The 19242-nt window shown below is 35.7% G+C and overlaps 1 protein-coding gene across 1 annotated transcript in view; it reads right to left on the minus strand.

Moving 5' to 3' along the window:
• Window positions 1-4663: 4663 nt before the first annotated feature.
• The window catches only part of HEATR5B (HEAT repeat containing 5B), a 62562-nt gene continuing 47983 nt past the window's right edge, over window positions 4664-19242 (minus strand). The window contains exons 27-35 of the mRNA XM_016218976.2: window positions 17934-18171; window positions 16707-16961; window positions 15096-15223; window positions 14026-14170; window positions 13044-13310; window positions 11653-11877; window positions 10062-10213; window positions 8466-8679; window positions 4664-5571 (exon numbers count right to left, since the gene is read on the minus strand). Coding sequence (XP_016074462.2) covers window positions 5267-5571; window positions 8466-8679; window positions 10062-10213; window positions 11653-11877; window positions 13044-13310; window positions 14026-14170; window positions 15096-15223; window positions 16707-16961; window positions 17934-18171 — 1929 coding nt within the window. The 3' untranslated portion in view covers window positions 4664-5266. The remainder of the gene's footprint in view (window positions 5572-8465; window positions 8680-10061; window positions 10214-11652; window positions 11878-13043; window positions 13311-14025; window positions 14171-15095; window positions 15224-16706; window positions 16962-17933; window positions 18172-19242) is intronic.

The following is a 19242-nucleotide window of genomic DNA, read 5'->3' on the forward strand; positions in this document are numbered from 1 at the left end:
ACTCGCCCAAGGTTGCTCAGCTTGTAAGTGACAGAGCCAGATTCCAACCAGGCAAACACCCAACCGTCCACACGAGCCACTTTGCTACACTGCAATCAAATGTGCTGATTTGGATTAGGATGGTGATAATGGCAATAACGACGCACGGCGGGACCGACCAGATACTTAGGAAACATGGTGAGGCACTAAGCATAGTGAGAGAAGTTGGGGGAGTCACGGGTGAAGCTGAGGGTTCCACATGGCTGCCCAGCAGGATGGAAGGTTGCGCTGTTTACTGGGAGAGCGTGAGCTGAGAAGCAGGTGTTAGGTAGGGGGGTGGAGCTCAACTGTAAATTAATTCAGTTTGAGGAGCTTCTGCGACAACTAATGGTGGGTGGTCACATAGGCAAGTCTGAGGACAGGCCAGGGCTCCGGGCACGCCTGTGAAGGAACCCCTGCCCGTGATTCTCTCCTACCATACTTCGTACTATTGCTCCCTACTTGTCACGAAGCTGTGCAGAACGTGAACACATCATGGCAGGTCCTTTGCCTAACTGTTCGCTCTTGCATTCCCAGTGCCCGGCATACAGCAGGTGTCCCGTGCATAGCTGTTCAATGAATGAGTGAGACAGCAGCAGAGAATCTTATCACGGAGCCTTTGACGAACAGGAATTCAAGTTCCCCTTGCATGTGTCCAGTGACAAGGAATGCGCTGTCATAAGGCAATCATTTTTAAAGAGCTCTTAGAAAATTCTTCGAAGTTTGACTGCAAGCCTCTTCTTTAAAACACTGACCTGTTGGTGCAGTCTGCTAACTGGTCCTCCTATCTGAAGATTAATGATCATATTGCCCTTTTTTACCCTCAATTCCTCTATGTCACTTCTTGGATACACACCAGTTTGTCATTGCCATTAAAATGTGGAATTAAAAGGTGATGTTCTAATTCCCTCAGCTGCCCCTACACACACACACACACGCACACACACACACACACAAGGTCCCCCAGTGTGTAGAGTAGGACTGCTACCTTCCTTATTTTAAACAAGTATATTTTTACTAAAAAAGTAGCCCAACTTTATGAAATTTTTCTACTAGCTTTATAATGATTAAGTCAACTAAAATGCCATTTAAAAAAAAAAAAAGGCTAGGTATATCAAAATTGTTGAGACTTAAGGGCATTCCCAGGCATTTTCTTAGAATTTGGAAAACAATGAACCAGTTTTATTTCACTTCCGTTATTTCAAAAAAGCATCACTTTCTAAGATTTAGCAACGTGTGTCAAAATTCAAGCCTGTCATTTTTTTTTTATAACCCCTTTAAGGAACTATCCCAGGAAATAATCTGCAAGGCTTCCTTTTTAAAAAGTCAAATGCAGCATTTTTTATTAAAATATAAAAACTAGAAAACAAGTGCCCAAGCATAGGGTAATGGCGAAGTAAGTTAATTGGTACATCCACTATGAGGTAGCCATCAGAAAAATGAAAGAAGGAAGAAATGTAGACAGGATAAATTACCAAACTTAAAAGTTGGAGAAGTTAAACAAGCTCACTTAGATTTTCATGGATTCTTCTGACTCACATTAAAGTCAGCAGGGGCCGGCCGGTGTGGGCCAGTGGTGGTGCGCCGACCCGGGCACCAAGAGGCTGCCGGCTGGATTCCGGGTCAGGGCACATGCCCGTGCTGCCGGCTCCGTCTCCCTAAGGTAGGGAGTATGTAGGAGGCAGGCGTTTGATGTTTCTGTCTCTCCCTCTCTCCCCCTCCCCCAAAATCAATAATAAGAATGTTAAAAAAAAAAAGTCAAGGGGTTTTAAAAGGGCAAACAGAAGTAGTATATGTGCATAAGGAAAACAATGCCTAAGATGAAAACCTCTGAGTTCTAATGGCAGAAAGAGAGAGCTGTGGACAGGGGGCCCAGGCTGTTAACCAGAATAAGATCTGGTAGACAAGAAACAGTACTGGACTGGTCACTGGTGCATGCATGGGTCTCACATTTGTTTACTGACACCACCAGAAACTTAACTCAGAATTTTTCTAAATTATGATTAAGACACGCATTTCCCATTTAAGAAAAACTTTGTGAAGTCCATAAATAATATTTTCATAAGCCCTTAGAATTATAAATGGGTTCATAGTGATTGAACCAGGTTTTGAAAAGAATCCATATGGAAAGCATGAAGGCAAGAAATTTATTTATAGCTATACTCTAGCCATTTCTGGCTCCAACCTAAAAATTCCAATTAAGAATGAAGAAAATGTGAGGCATAGTAATTCATATATAATTAAATGCATTTTGAAAACTGAGCTAATTATATCCCTCCTTCGGCATTGTTTGAATGAAAAGAAACAAGGAATGTGGAGTTCTAGCACAGTGCCTGATACACAACAGAAAGGGCAGCTCTTCTTCAAAGTGATAACCTGCAGCATTTTAACTGCTGTCTGGATTTAATGTATTTTATACTGTCATACTGTGATAGCAATTTTATACACATGTAAAAACTGCTTATCAGACTATAAATAATATATGCCAATATTAAAGGATTGGCCAGAGTCATTCTCTCGATTTTTAAAAAAGGCAGGATAAACAGACATATATACTTCTTAGGTGTGCAAAAGATCAGAGAGAGAATACCTAGTAAATGTGCCTCTCATTTTATAGATGGGAAAACTGAAGCCCCAGAGGGTTCGGCTGTCCAAAGTTCTATCCCTGGCTGATGGGAGGACCTATTTAGAACAGGGACACTTGATTTCAGAGCTTCTTTCTTTCTAATTGAGAATTCAAATGTACTATATCGATTAACAGGAATTTGAAAAGCAAATAGATATTTTATTTCCTATAATATTAAAACTGCCCAGATTAAGCTTTTGAAATAATCTGCTGGCTATCATCATGCTCCTCCTCTTAGCTTCTTGATACTGGATATTCTTAGTCAAAAAAATAAGATTACTCAGGCTGAGGAAATCTCATGGGTTGGACAATGAAACAAATTAAAAAATATAATTCTTCCAACAAATCTTTTAATAGGTATAATCTCAGAAAACTAGAAGTTAAGTTGTAAATGATGCAGAAGAGTTTAGAGAAAGTATAAAGATGTGCTGTGGGGGGCGGGGGGAGAGGAAGAGAAAGACTGAGGGAGAGAGGGAGAAGAAAATGACAGAATCATTGTCAATGCCTGATGCAGTCTACTGCAAAGTGGGATATTATGGAAAACGCCTGGGGGGTAAAAAGAGCAGCAGAAAACAGCCAAGGCAGAAAGAAATATACTTTATAAATAGGTGAATGAAAAGGGGTTATGTCTGCAAGGAATGGGAAAACAGTCTAGCAATTCCTAAAAAAGTTAAAAAGAGTTACCATTGAGTAGGCAAATCCACCCCTAGGTACATACCCAAAAGAAATGAAAATATGTTAACCAAAAACTTGTAAACAATTGTTCACAGCAGCATTTTTTCATAATAGGCAAACGGTGAAAACAATCCATGTGTTCATCTACTGAATGGACAAACAAAATGTGGCATTCATACAATGGAATATTATCCAGCCATAAAAAGGGATGGAGCACTGATGTATGCTACCACATGATGAGCCTTAAAAACATCATGTCGCCCGGCTGGGCGTGGCTCAGAGGTTGAGCATCGACCTAGGATCTAGGCAATCGGGGTTCAATTCCTGGTCAGGGCACATGCCCAGGTTGCAGGCTTGATCCCCAGTCGGGGGCATGCAGTAGGCGGCCGATCAATGACTCTCTCATCACTGAGGTTCCTATCTCTCTCTCTCCATCCTTTCCTCTCACTGAAATCAATAAAGACATATTTGAAAACCAAACAAAACACATTAAGTCAAGAAGCCAGTCACAAAAGACCATATATTATATGATTTCATTTGCATGCAATGTTCATAAAAGGAGAATCAATAGAGACAGAAAGTAGATTAGTGGTAATGTAAGGTCAAGGAGAAATGGAAAGATTGTGGGGTGACAGCTCAAGGGTATGGCTTTTCTTAATGGAGTAATGAAAATGTTCCAAAATTTCTGGCGATGGTTGCATTACTCTGTATATATACTAAAAACCATTGAATTGTATATTTTCAATGGATGAATTGTATGGTAATAAAACTGTCATTACAAAAAAAAAACACTAAAAAAAAATGAGAATAACTTTAGAAGAGCAAGTCTGAAATGAAAAACAACCCTGCATAAATAAAAGTCAGTGAGCAAATAGGTGAGAGAAAGCTCCTGTCTAAGGTGTAAAGGACTGCATAAGGAAGAAAGGCAAGGATATCTGAGCTGCTAATTGGTGAGGGTATGAGAGAATATATAGAAGGTAGCAGATGATAAATAGGTACACATTTTGGCATGCTCAGAAAGGTGACTTGCTTTTGATAATACAGTTGATGTAACACTTGTAAAACTTGTTTAAAATTTGCTAAACACTGTGGCAAACATTAATTTCATCAATTATCTATTTGATGTGGTAAAATCCCCATTGCCTTTGAGACTGGCGTAACTATAATTATTAATTCATTTTTGTATGCCCTGTGGCACTTAGCTTGATGCCTTCCTTATACACAGTAGGCACTCAATAAATATTTGATGAATGGAACTAGCCATCATAGCCAGAACTCGAGGCTCTGAAATTAGAAAACATAACCGAGGCCAAATTTTAGCCATTAAAAAAAGGCAGAATAGTATTCCATGTCTGAAACATTTTAATGGATCTTAAATGAAAGTTTTAATTTAGTTAACAACTAAAATATACAAAGCATAATTTAGTAACCTAATGTGAAAGTAAAACGACAGAAAGGTAAGGACATTTTGAGAAATTATAAGAAAATGTGACTTTATTCATATTATATATACCACAAACAGACATTTTACATTATTTTGCTAAACAAAATTTAAATTTTGCTATTTTTCAATTACATTTTTCATGACAGATGCTGAATACTGGCCTATTTTTTCTGACAATATCAACAGGCGGCCCAACTACATGATACGATTGTTTTTAGCATTTAAATTTAAAAGACTGGCTCAGTGTTTAAAAAATAAATTAATTAATAAAAGAGAAACAATATTAGGAGAAAAATGAAAGCATATTCACCACATGATGAAAGAAAAAAAAAATCACTCCTTCAAAACCAGAAAGCACTCTGAGCATTAATTCACTTAACCTACGTGGAAGCATATAATACCAATATACAAATAAAGTAAAACCTATAGCCTGGAAAGACACAGTGACTATCACTAACTAGCTTCTAGTTGACAATATAAATAAAAATGAGTGGAAGAGCAAATTAAAAAAAACTTGTTTTTAGCTTAATTGTTGGTGCAGAATGTACAGCAGGGGCTGGCTGCCTGGTAGCTGCTTTAGCTTTGCTGGCTTGGCTCGCTCGAACAGCAGTTTCCAAACGTACTTTCAACTCCGGAGCTGCTCCCATTACGGTCTTGAAGGCATGTGGATACAGAGGTCCAATATGCATTAAATTCTGGAGTGCAAACTCATGAAGATCTTTGGAGGCTGTGTTTGCTGAGGCAAAAGAATTTTCATCCAGCAGGTAAGAGATCAAAGTGGGTACTAAAAGAGCAAGTAACTGGACTCCTGCAAATAACAGAGTTAGTTTGAAGATGATCATGATTCTGAAAATTACAGTAAACTTCATTTTTAAAACTAGGCACAGTAGTCTGAATTATAATAAAATATAAGTAAACATACACAATCTACTTTGGACCTCAATAATAACTCATAATTAATATTAAATATTTACTAAATGCCCAAGTTATGTTAGGGTTAGAAACCAGGCTTGTTAGATTGTATATTTAGCCCGGCTGGGTGTAGCTCAGCAGTTGAGCGTTGACCTAGTTATCCAGGCAATCAGGGTTCAATTCCCAGTCAGGGCACATGCCTGGGTTGCGGGCTCGATCCCCAGTCGGGGGCATGCAGGAGGCAGCCAATCAATGAATCTCTCATCATTGATGTTTCTATCCCTCTCTCTCCCTCTCCTTTCCTCTCTCTGAAATCAATAAAGATATGTTTTAGAAAAATAAAAATTTAAAAATTAAAAAAAAGATTGTATATTTAACATACATATTAATTTAATTTTTAAAATAATGCTTAAAAGGTTAAAAATAAACCCTTTACAATTGCCATCTGATAGAATGTATTTTGAGAGTAAGATTATGAAATATTTAAAGTTATTCCAGAATAAGGAGGCTGGAGAGTAGGGAATAGGAACATGAACAACATCTTTTACTATTATTTAACTAAAACAAGGTATTTCCTTGGTTTTAAAATAGAAATACAACTCTTTCCCATTTCATCATCCCCAAAACCCACAGTAAAGGAAGGGGGAAAATCTTCCAAAAATAAGGAAATACATAAAACTTAGGGTTAAAAACAAGAACCCCTGTCTGGCTGACATAAATTCCAACCCCTAAAAAAAGATTTATTGGAGGCTTAATACCTTTTACTAGTCTCTGTCTTCCCATATTAACAACTCCATCCTAGAATATAAATGTCATTAAAGCTGATATTTTTCTAAAAATAATATGTAATCGGATATGTGTGTATCTTACAATCAACATTGAGAGTAATGCTTTCTCCACCTTTAACTTATGCTAATTTTTGCAGAATGGCAATAGATAAAGTTAAAGCCAAGGCTGTGGGGGAGCAGGAAACATCTGACATCAGTGAGTGAAGTGTAACACACTGATGTCATCAGAGAGTGATAATAACCAATGAGGCCTTTCCAAAACCCCGACCCCACTGTGGCCCTGAACTTCCTCTCTCCATGCTGTGTTTTTTCTCCACATCTATTCAGTTCTGCATCTCACTACTGTATCTACATCTAAAATTATATAGTTATATCCTTTTACCTCTACGTAAAATTATACAGAGATATGTCTACACAGTACATATATATAAATTTTATATCTATATATAAAACAAGTGTAGACATACCTAAGAGGGGGAAGGTGTTCATTGTCTGTGTTTTCCCACTAGAATGTAAGCTCCGTGAAGAGCAAGGACTTGAACCTGCAACCTTTTGGTGCACGAGACAATGTGCAACCAACTGAGCCACTCCAGTCAGGCAAGGTTTTGGTTTTAACAGTTAAAATATAATTAATTGGGAGAAACCTATTATAAATTATTAAGTACCCATCAAATACCTAGAAATGTGCCAAGCGTTTTAGGAAACATATAGTTCATCTCTACCCAATGCTTTTATTACTAGTTGAAAAGCGCACATGTATCACACACAGAACAATTAGAGAACTATGTGTAAAAACCTAGATTTAGCATCTGAGGTACAGAGTTCATCAAAAGACTCACAAAGCTGAGCAATACTTTAGGATTTTACAGTTTTAGTGATTGTTTTAAAATAAAGAGTCCATAACATAAGACTGATTACAACTGTCAAATTGTACAAAGGAAAAAATCAGAGTGGAATGAGTAACCTGGCAACATTCAGACAAAGGAGACCTGGTGCAGGTCTAGAAGATTTATATAAAAAAGGAGAAGGAAACACCGAGGAGAGTGAAAACAGAATGAACACTGTACAGAGATTAAACTAAGCGGAGTGAGAAAATTGGTCTGGTCAGGTTAGTAGGGGCACATACCGGGCAACAGAATAAAAGTTTTGAAAACCAAGCAAAGATGTTTAAACTTGATGCAGAAATACAAGAGGAAATTACTCAAAAGTCTTAAACAAGGAAGAGAAAAAACTTTTAGATGTATCTGATAGGAACATCTGCTAGTAAACTACTATAGTTATCTTATTTACAAGAACAGGAAGCAGGTTTCTCTTGAATACTAGAGAAGTTTCAAAACGAGATGGATGAGTTTTGAGTAATGGTGTGAATAAGGATGGTGAAGAAGAGTTAACTGTCAAGTCTAATTCAATGTTTTTAGCTATAACCTTGGTCATGTTGGGGGAAAAAACATTCACAGCCTGTTTCTATAATGGATACTGTAAAGTTAAAAATAAAAATTAATGTGAAAAATATTGAGTGATAAAACAAATTTAAAAGCTGAAAATTTACCCTCTTGGAATCATACTAATGTATTTTATATAATTACATATTATAGTATAAATTAATACTACATACGGTATAATATATATGCAAATAATGATGTACTGCAATATTAGTGAGCTGTATCAATAATAAGCATCACCAAGGTTTCTTCATTTTGTTAATGGACTGCTTCACTCAGAATACAGATATTTTGTACCACAGCAAGACTTTTAAGGGGTAGATTTTAAATGAAATATCTTATACATTCATTCATTTATCTATGCTATCATATTCCATTAATATTTACCTTTTACCTTTAGTTTATCTTCAGTAAATGTTTACCATTAACCTTTGGTTTGCATAGCATGAGCCTTAGACTTAGTTTTACTGTTGTAATGGCCTGTGTCTATTATCAAATAGGATTTACATATAATACAGATCTTCATTTTAGACTAGCGGCTTTTATAAAAAAATACTTACTATTCTGTTCTTCCCCAAGAGCAACCAATGTTTCAAGAACTTTGATTCCTTCTTGAACAGCTAAAAGTTCTGTGTTACTGGCTGGTCTGTTTCTTTCAACAGCTTTTAGCTTTTCAACCACTATTGGAGCTAATGAATGGATATAGGGAGTTGAAAGGGCACGATTGGAGTGTTGGAAGACTGAGAGGAGAAGCTGGTAACACTTGGCTTGAACCTATATAAGAAAATCATTGTATTAACATGTGTAACAGTTCTTATTTGCTGTACAATCACATTGCATCTTTTTTTAATTCTCACTGGAGGACATGTTTTTTCTTACTGATTTTTTTTTTTAATCAATGTGAGAAACATTGATCAGGTGCCTCTCATGTACCCTGATAGGGGATCGAACCTGCAACCTAGGTATGTGTCCTGACCAGGAATCGAACCTGCAACCTTATGGTTTATGGAATGACACTCCAGCCAATTGAGCCACTCAGCCAGGGCTCACTGTATCTTAATATACACTGAAAAGATGTGACAGTGCACAATAAAAATAGCAATTCAGGTCAAATTAATGCCATTTTCTACTTATAGAAATGAAGTAGAAAAACGAAACTTCTAATAAACTAATTAAATAAATGTAACTGAAAATAAATTAATCAAATAAATATTACTTATAGGCTAAGTGCCAAATTACCATGCTTATATAATTTGTATATTTCTATAGTGTGGAAGAAGCTTGAAACCAGAAATCTTAATTTCTGTTCTAATTCTTTCTTTAATTTACAATTATCCTTTCTACTTTAACCCATTTAATAGGAAGGGTAACATCTGAATGATGTCAAGCAAAGCTATATGCTTAGACACCTCAAATCCATTTGAATTCCCTGGAAATGACTGCGTAAGCCAATTTAAGTTTTCCAGGCCTGGAAGGTAAGGTCTCAGTGGCTCCATTTTAGATTACAAAGACTGTATATTAATTTTTTTTAAAAGGAAGGTCCATTAACATATGGGACAAATAGTAGACTCAAACTGTTTGAGCACTTCGGTAGAAGAAAGTTGCCAGGCCTTGCTGCAAATAAATACCCGGGGGGATGTTTCTAAAATACAGATCTCTGATTTAGGAACATAGCAGTAAGTCCAGGATCATGTTACTAAACTGATTTTTTTCAGATGTGTAGCAGGTTTGAGAAACATTCATTTAGACTTTGACACTGTGAAACAATAAAACTTATTTTCTGGAAGAACTAAAGTTTCCAATTGGTTCATTAAAACATGTAATAAAATAAATTTATCTTTTAATGCCCTTGGTGTCATTAAGTAAACAGTGAGAAATATAATCATAGATTCATGTATAGTCTCTACCAATATAATCATGCCAGGGTTAAGCAAATATGTTAGATATTGGAGAATTTTTGCATATGTATATTAACATGCACATAAGTCCCTCCTAGTGTCTAAACCTACTGATCTTTTCAAGTTTTTCTATTTAAAAGCCACAGAGCAAATACTTAGGATTTTCATTTGCTATATCATACATTTTAATGAGTCAATCTGAAATTTCCCTGATAAAGCGGAATAATTACCTCTATGCTTGTTTTAAGTGCAACTTACCCATGGGTCACGTGAGTGTAATGCACTTTTGAATCTGTTCATGCAGCCATTCTGTAATGACTGGACTCCTATTATTTCACCACTTGCAGACCACAGGAAAAGTGCTATTGCAGTTAGCATGCTTACTTCATCAGGCACAGGCATAGAATCCTCTGAAATACATGAATAATAAAATATTGAAATATATGGAAAACGAAAGCAATGTGCTGTTTCCAAAATGCTTTGGAATTTCAGTCTTGAACAATAACCCTCGCTCCTCGCAACATTTATAGCAGTGTATGTCTCCATCTAATACAGTCCAGAAACAACTTTATGAATACAACTCATCTACTCTTGAGGAAATGGGGGATACTTTACTAGAAGTTCTATATTTAAATTCTTTTTCCTTGTTTTTCTGGATGATACAACAGTAACTGAAAAAAATTCAGACATCAGTCCTAATCAGAACTTTAATACAGAAAGCTTATTTAAATGATAAATAACATGGAAGTATAAAATTGGAAGATAATATGGAAGTGTAAAATTATTTAAAAGTCATTTACCTTTTTTGGAGTCTAGATTAATCAAACATTTCCAAATACTCTCCTTCCAACAAAGTTAAATGATTCTAGTAAGATATTCTGAGTAATTTAAAAATCCAGAGTAGACTTTTCTTAGTAAATTTCCTATTCAGTAAATGTGAAACCTATAAATTCTACACAACCATAACCAAAAAAATCTTGCACAATTTTCTGAGGACAGTATTCTCAGAATTTTAGAGACTTTCTTGCTATTTCAATCATTTACTCAGAAATAAATATAACTTAACCTAATGAAAGTATAGTATGTAATTAGAAATATAGGAAATATGTACAGTTATTCTAAAGAACAATACTACTAAACATATAAAATAAGAAACTTAAATTTTGTGATTACCATTTCTTCCACAGCTGAACTTATCAACATTCTATATATGTGAATTTGGGCTAATTGTGCAACTGCAAATACCCAATGATAATCTGTACTTTATCAGAATTATAAACATATACATTTGATATGCTAACATTATCTCATAATGAGTATACAATAGTTGAGAAGTCCATTAACTTAATATAAAGAAAAAAAGGGATGTAACATTCAAAGGATTCCGCCAATTTACAAGTAACCTTAGCCATAAGCATTAAAAACCCGAGACCCCCACAGTGGGAATATTACTCTAGGTAAAATGAGAACAATCTCTAATTCAGAGTTTGGAACATTGCAAGCAATTTTTTTCTGTCAGAAAATCAACATTTTATTTTTAAATTGTGACTTCAGTAATGGAGATAATAAAAGATGAGTCTGCTGCATCTTTGAACCAGAAAGTAAGGAAGTGCTTAGGAAATAATAAGGTCATGCCAAACCTCCCAACATATATTTAGGTTCTAAGATAAGAGTATTTAGAGTCAATATCCAGAAAAGGTACTAGAGTTCATATCCGAAAGATGTGCCTAAAACACTTCTGGGTTGATTCAGTGTTATACAGCAATTTTCTCACAAGCTCATTCAATTAATTAGTTATAAGGGAACAGATAGCCTACAGATTAAAAGTTTTAAACTCTGATTAGGTTACCTGGTTGCGCATATTCTAGAATGCATGCAAGGGTGCTGCGTATGAGAGCCGTCCACTGTTTTTGAGTGTCCTCAGTTTTGGCCATTGAAAGTGTCACAATATTTTTAATCCCTTGAAGAGCTGCACTAACTGGTGGAGGAACCTGATTATCTGCAGACTTTATTGCTGTGTCTTTTAATATTCTTGCAATTAAAAACAGAATCGTGGGCAGGATTGTCATACAACCTGAAATAAAAATCAATCAGGTTACTTTATCACTACTTCCGTTCCCATATTACAGTTGTTTCAATTTTGTTTATTTTTACAATTGACTGTGGTTTAATATTACTCCTTTTCCTTGTTTTTATACACAATTTATTGCATTACTATTACTATAGTTCAAGGTTTGAAAAAGAAAATAAAAATAAGTGGCAAATTATTTCAAAGACGAAGGAATTAATTTCTTTCTAATTAGCCTTGTTTTTATTATTTCCAATATTTTATCTAGTTAATATGCCATGCCCTTCATAATGGAAATGAGAAAGGAAGATAGAAAAACAGAAGGAAAACACTACCATATACATAATTTGAGAAATATCTGGGTAACCTGGTGAATCTTGTAGCAATTCTAAGACATGTAATCTATCTTCAGTGTACTGAAGTCAGCCTAGCCAAGCCAGGTAAATGATAAACAGACTATATGGGTAAGCAAAGAAGAAATGACAGAATCCTGGAATTTGTAGCTAAAAGACTTTCAAGGTCATGGAATTCAACCTCCCACTTAATGAAAGACTCCCGTCACCACTCTCCCATTCTGCTATTGTTGTCTGCTGCAAAGCTCTGCAAAGCTCCAATGATGGAGAAGTCAGTATTTTCACATCTGTGGGTTTATGTTGAGCTGAAATTTACCTTTATTTCTCCTGATACTATTTCTACCTTCTAGATAAACAGAGGGAAGTCTACTTTTCCATTCAGTAGTTCTTTAGGTATCTGCAGATAGCTATTACCTTTTTCATCTACAGTTTTAGTTACTCCTTAGAGTTCACTGTCACTCTCCTCTGACATTCCTTAGTCCATCAGTGTTGCTCAAAAGCGGCAACCAGATCAGAAACTAAAGGGTTTAGTAATTTCAACTTGAGTCTACTTGATAACATTCAATGTCTCTCTCAAGGTGTGGTTCTCTCTCTTCATTGAAGTTTGTCTAAAATATATCTGAAAAGAGCATCTTGAGCTTTAGGTTTTTAAATTCTTTAAAGGCTCCTTAAGATAAACAAACCCTTAAAAAAACTTTCTCCTTTCACATTTGAGATTTAAGAGGAAAATAAGTCACAATAGTGCTTAAAATCAAAAGCAAGCTCATCTTTGTCTACCATAATATATAACATATTTTCAAATAGTAATCAATACTGTACCAGCAGGTGAACAAAGGGACGGTAAGTCAGAGAGTATGGTAACTGTGGCTGCCACCAAACGAGCACTTTCTTCAGACAGTCGAGTCTTTGTGGCTATGTGACTTGGGGAGTCTGACATCTTGGTGCTGAGATGAGGCATGTGCCGTACTAAAATGAACATCAACAGCTCCATAGTTGCAAACACAAGAGATTTTCCAGGAATAAGACCACCGCTGTCACCTCCTTCTCCTAACACAGGACCAGGCTCTTTTTCCATGTCATCTTCATCTTGGGTAAAAGAAAATTTGGTGAAATTTCCAGCAAAAAACAACAACAACACAAAGTAGATAAAAGAAAGCCATAAGTATATTTGAGAAATTCTTTCAAAAGAATTTATTACTGAATGTCTGATATAAAATGTCTTTCTCAGAATAATTCTTATTAGAATTCTGTTTACTGACCTCTCCTTTAAAGTAAAGGACAATCCATTTTTTACTTGGAAAAACTTTATTACATATTTTTATTAGAAATGTATTTAATAGGAGTAACATATATATTAAGTTCAACCCTATGCAGCTGACACTTTTGAAGGTGAAAAGTAGTTGACTATTAGCAATTTCATTTGGTTCTTTCTAATGATAGCAAAGTCAATTGCAAAGCTTCTCAAAGTATGATTAACTTTTTTAATTTAAAAAACCCTGGCCAGGTGGCTCAATTGGTTGGAGCATCATCCCGTACACCAAAAGGTTGTGGGTTCAGTTCCAGTCAGGGCACATACTCAGGTTGAGGGTTCAATCCCCAGTCGGGGTGCATACAGGAGGCAACTGATAAATGTTTCTCTCTCACATCAATGTTTCTTCCTCTCTCTCTAAAATCAATAAAAGAACATATCCTTGGGTGAGGAGAAAACACACACACACACACAACTTCCTGGCATTATTGTTTTAAAAATTAGAATACAAATAAGATCTACATTAAAGATAGTGTAATTTCTAGTGCTTACTTAGAGCATTTCTTTTTTCTTGCAAGTAATCCTGAGCAGCTCTTACTATCTGTTGTACAACTCCAGTAACCAGCAGCTGGACGGATGGTGGATTGCAGGTCAGTAAGAGGCGGTGCAAAACACTCAGCAACTCAACACCAATCAGCTGTTATAAATTAACACAAATAAATTTAATTAATTTTAATTTCAAAGGATAAATTTATATTATTAAAATCTAAGAAAATATACATGTAAAAATAAATAAATTTGGTAGCTAAAATTAGCACATAGGACTCTGTAACAAAAAACATTCTCACAATCTTGAGAAATAGTCACATTTTATCCCAACCTATTTTCAGTCAATAAATTACTTTGTTAGTTATACACTTAAATAATTTTTATATTAAAAAATGATCACTCTTCTATATCTTTCCTCTATTTGAACTAGCAATATTGTTAAAGTCTAGTAACACTAAAGTTTATGATTTTCAACCTGAACTGAGTACCCAAGAGGTGTCTACCAGAGGTTCTAGGCACTTCCAGTAGTCCCTTTCCAGTTCACCTAAGCAACTACTACAAACAATCTCTACTCACTTTAAGCCCCTTACTCACAATTTCCCCATCAAACCCATCCCATAACATGGATAAAGTCCTCTAAATATTCTATACAGAAATTAGAAAAAGTCAATCATTAAACTGTTGAGATGAGAACTTGAGCCAGTGCAAAAAATAATTGCATTAAGTGAGAGAGAAAACTTCCTCAAACATATAAAAGTAGCATAATTTACTTAAGGTCCTTATAAATTACTTCAACCCCTTTATTAGAATCACAAACTGGCACTAAGGTCATCCTTAAATTTTTAGTTTTGCTTGTCTGCTGATGAACAAACTAAAGAAGGTATACTGACTGTCTCTAGTCTAGTTGTGCCTGGTCACCCCACATTCAATAAGGGGTGTTAGATAAAGCCAAAGCTTTGCCTAATTACTATATAATTACTACATAATATTTCATATGTGAGAAAATTATCTTAAGATAAATATGATGAAAACAAAGCACACAATTAATTATATATTATAGAAATCAATTATACCTGATCTTCTGCAATATGGACTCGGGCATAAGGAGAATCTAGCAAGGTATGTAAGGCCTGGAGACACGCTGTAACATGTTCAATAGGCTCCTCAGGTCTAGGGGAACAAAGGAATTGTATACTCACACCTGCGATGAACAAAATAAAAACGGGTTTGTCAATATAAAACACGGTTGCTCTGACACCAAATTTTTTTCTTTTTTTTTTTTAACAAGTTACTTTAACATATATTTATTAACGCCTTAAAGTAGAATTCAAAATGGTTTCCAAAATAAACAGCCAAACTTAACATAGACTGTAGCTTTGTAATTAGGTGAAAAATAAAATTGGAGGTGGGGAGTGGGGTTCTAAGATCATCAGGTTAAGAAAATATTCAATTTTTTATTTCTAAGACATTTAAAAATAATACATTAAGAATAAATTTATGAAAACTATAAACTACTTTTCATTAAATGACAGCTAAAAATTTTTCATACCTACAAAGTTTTTTAAATGGCAAGCTACGGAGGCACGATGGGTATCACAGATAATAACTGCTCTTAATTGGCATAAGGGTGAGGTGACTGGAAGACTTGTATTTTCACTTAGGAGATCTACTGACAAATTCTATAATTTCACATTACCAATTGTGTTCCTTTTCCCCCCCTAGAAAATATAAGATGGCTAAGAGATTCATTAGAATGTATAACATTGAAAAAGTAATTATAAATTAAGATTACAATTTACTTTAACTTTGCATTTTATTATTTCCTCATGGAACAATATGTTAAGTGCCAAGTTAAAAAAAAAAGTTGCTGAAAAAAAAGTTTATTCTGTTTCTTGAAAATTATTCAGTATTGCTCTGTGAATAAACATGACGGCTAAACTTTTCATAGTAGTTTTTAACAATTAGATTTTGATTAAAAATTCAGATAACAACTTAGAAAATGTGTTTAAAATCATCCTTTCCTTCTCTGAACTGACTGTGCTATGTAAAACTTTCCATAGCATTAAAATGAAAGATATGAAGGAGTTCAGAACATCCCATGCAAAAATATGCCTCTTTGGCGTTTTGATTATTTTGAGCTAAAGATACTTGAAAAAATGGCAGGTGCAGAAAGGGCTCTCTGTTCCCTTTCTACTCAAAAGCAGGTCATAAAATATCTCATGATAACAGTGCCCTCTCTGTATCAGGAAAAGAAGAACATTCTTAGCACCAGAGACTGGGAGTCCATGTCAAAATAGACCTGTACAAACACAAACCTACTAAAATAACCCTTGTATCCCACTAGTTTCTCCCATATATTTCCTAGTCACTGTGCCACAGTTTACTGCCCCTTACCCAAACCCCTTTGTCTTGTCACAGCTCCACAATTTATTGTTCTCTATGTAAAATGGTAGATAAGATTTTTGGCCTAATGGCTACTTCAGGTCTTCATTTTCCTTCTAAAGATCCTGTGTACATGTGAAAATATTAAATAACTTTGTATGCTTTTCTCCTGTTAATCTGTCTTATGTGGATTTAATTCCTGGGCAAGCCATAGAACTGAGGGTAGAAGGAAGTTTTTCCTCCTCCATATATGAATATTCAGAAGTGATACATCTTGAAGTACATTATGCTAGCTCACCTACCTAAAATCAGATGCATTCTGTCTTTGTTAATTTCTGGTAAAGACTTAGCACTAGGCATTGCTCCTGATGGTTGGTTTAAATTGATGGATGTAGGACGTTTTTGTACACCAGACACGGCTGCTGTTTCTGCTGACTCTGAACATGTAAATCCTGTGCTGTTTAACCAAAGGGCCACTGCATGGAGAATTGGGGCCCAGGAATTCCGGTAGTGAAGTCTGGCTGTATCAATAGTCTCAGGAGTATAAAATGCCCCACCTAGAAAACAATCAAATCAAACAAAAACATTACTGTTAGTCTAAGTGTTCACTCATTTATGTACAACTAACTTAAAAGTACTCATTACATACTTTCTTAGCCCGTTCAAGCTGCTGTAACAAAATACAGCAGATTGGGTGGCGTATAAACAACAGGTTTATTTCTCATAGTTCTGGAGGCTGGAAATCCAAGACCAGGGTGCCGCATGGCCCACTGAGGGCCCTCTCCCTCGTTCACCTTTTGCTGAGTTCTCACATGCTGGAAATGGCTAAGGAGCAATGCAGGAGTCTCTTTTTTGTGTGGAGTCTCTTTATAAGGGCACCCAATCCTACTGATGAGGGCTCCACTCTCATGACCTAAGTACCTCCCAAAAGCCCCATACCTCCCTAAGTACCTCCCAAAAGTCACCTTACTGACACTAGGGTGTCCAGCCTCTCCTCTGCAACTGCTGACGCCACTGAGCATCCCGACCCTGTGGCCACAGGCTTCACCTTCATTGTTGCCAGAGACTCATAAAACCCTCATCACCTTCTCTTTCTGTCACAGCCAGGGACCTCTGCTGCTTCTTCCTTTTTCACTTTTCTTCTGCCATTCTTCCCCGCACCTGTTTTCACTACCAAACTGAGGACTTCCTTGCCTGTCCTTGCACACATACAATGACCAGGGCAGCAATGTACTTCATCACGCTTATGCATAATGACTTGTTTTGCATAATTATTTAGAGTACCCTAGCTCATAGTTAGTACTATAACAGTGAGAACATTTTTGCTTTGGCTAACAAATAATTTTAATGTGGTATTTGAATTCACAAATTCAATATGCAGAATATGCTCTAAGTGAGAGAAAGCCAAGTTGAAGTGCAAAGAAATGTAAGATGTTATTATTACTGTTGTTTTTAGCCCCCTCCAGTTCCATTTTGTTTAATTACTACTTGGAACTCCATGAAAGCAGAACTCTGATTGCAGTACTTACCGTCTGGGGGGAGCTGACTAGCAAATTCTGCTGGTAAAGTCAAAAGTGCATAGTCTTTTAATGCTGCTAACCACAGGCGGCTGAGTGTTGGCAGTTCAGGCTGTACAAGTGTTATTAAACTATCGGGAGGTAGTTCATCTACGGTACCATAATCATCATCATCATCATCAGTATTTTTAATTGCTCTTTTTGGTTTAGACTCTGCTTCTTTTTTAATATTCATAGCAACCACATATACCTAGTAAGATATTCAGGAGGAAAAACAAAGCATAATTTTTAAAAACAACATATTCTAAGTTGTTATGATTACACAGTTGAATCATCAAAAAGTAACTGAATATAAATGTTACAGGCTATACAACCTCATGATTTCCTGATAACCTCAAAAGAATAATTCTAGCTACTTTGGAGGCAATCTTTTTCATTGATCTGACTTCTGACCAGTACTCCAGCATATTCTTTAGTAGGATCCTCTGAGTTTTTCTGGCTTCTCTTGTTCTACTTTACAAAGCCCCCTTTTATGTGTTTTTTTTTTTCTTTTTTTTTCTTTTTTACCATAGGGTATAATTTCCTGTTTACTGCCTCCACTTCCATAGACTATTAGACAATCCAGCATTCAAAGAAAATGGCTGAGGGGAGAAGAGGTCAGAGAAGGGATTTCCATAAACACCCTTCTAACCCCCTTCTTATACAGTCCTTAAGTGATAATTAGCAATCTAGCCTTTACAACAGATAGCTGAGCCAAGAATATGATTTACTAGTCACATATATTACCTGTATCCTTTCTCTTCACTTTTTAAAACCCAAAAGATGTATACTTGCCACTTCTAAGACATAATTTTAAAGATTCCTCTTTGCTGAAGTTATTTTTGTTGTTTTCTCTGTCTTTGTACATACATTTAGGCTTTGGCAAATAGCAGGTACAAAGCTGAATTACACATGAATGAAAAAGGAAGAAAAAAGAAAGAAGGTGGGGAGGAAAAGGGAAAGAGCAAGAGTAAGAAAGAAAACTGTACTAGGTAAAAATCTTGAGAAAATTGTTTTCCCCTACACAGTGTTATCTTCACTGTGTCCAATGAGGAAGTCTATGTATGTGTATATATGCCGTAAACTTCTTGATGGCAGGGTCTTATCTCTATTCCTACAATGAGCAGACAGTTATAGTACAGTCATTCTAAATTCTAGACAATGAGTACAGGAAACAATGAGTCTTCATTTTTGAGAAAAAGCTTTCTTTAACATTGCAATGGTCTGTAATAGTTTGTTATAGTCAATTAGAAATACTAACCCCGAATATTTAGAAACAGAA

The sequence above is a fragment of the Miniopterus natalensis genome, chromosome 13 (genome assembly GCF_054644295.1).
Source record: "Miniopterus natalensis isolate mMinNat1 chromosome 13, mMinNat1.hap1, whole genome shotgun sequence".
In the NCBI taxonomy this organism is placed as follows: Eukaryota; Metazoa; Chordata; class Mammalia; order Chiroptera; family Miniopteridae; genus Miniopterus; species Miniopterus natalensis.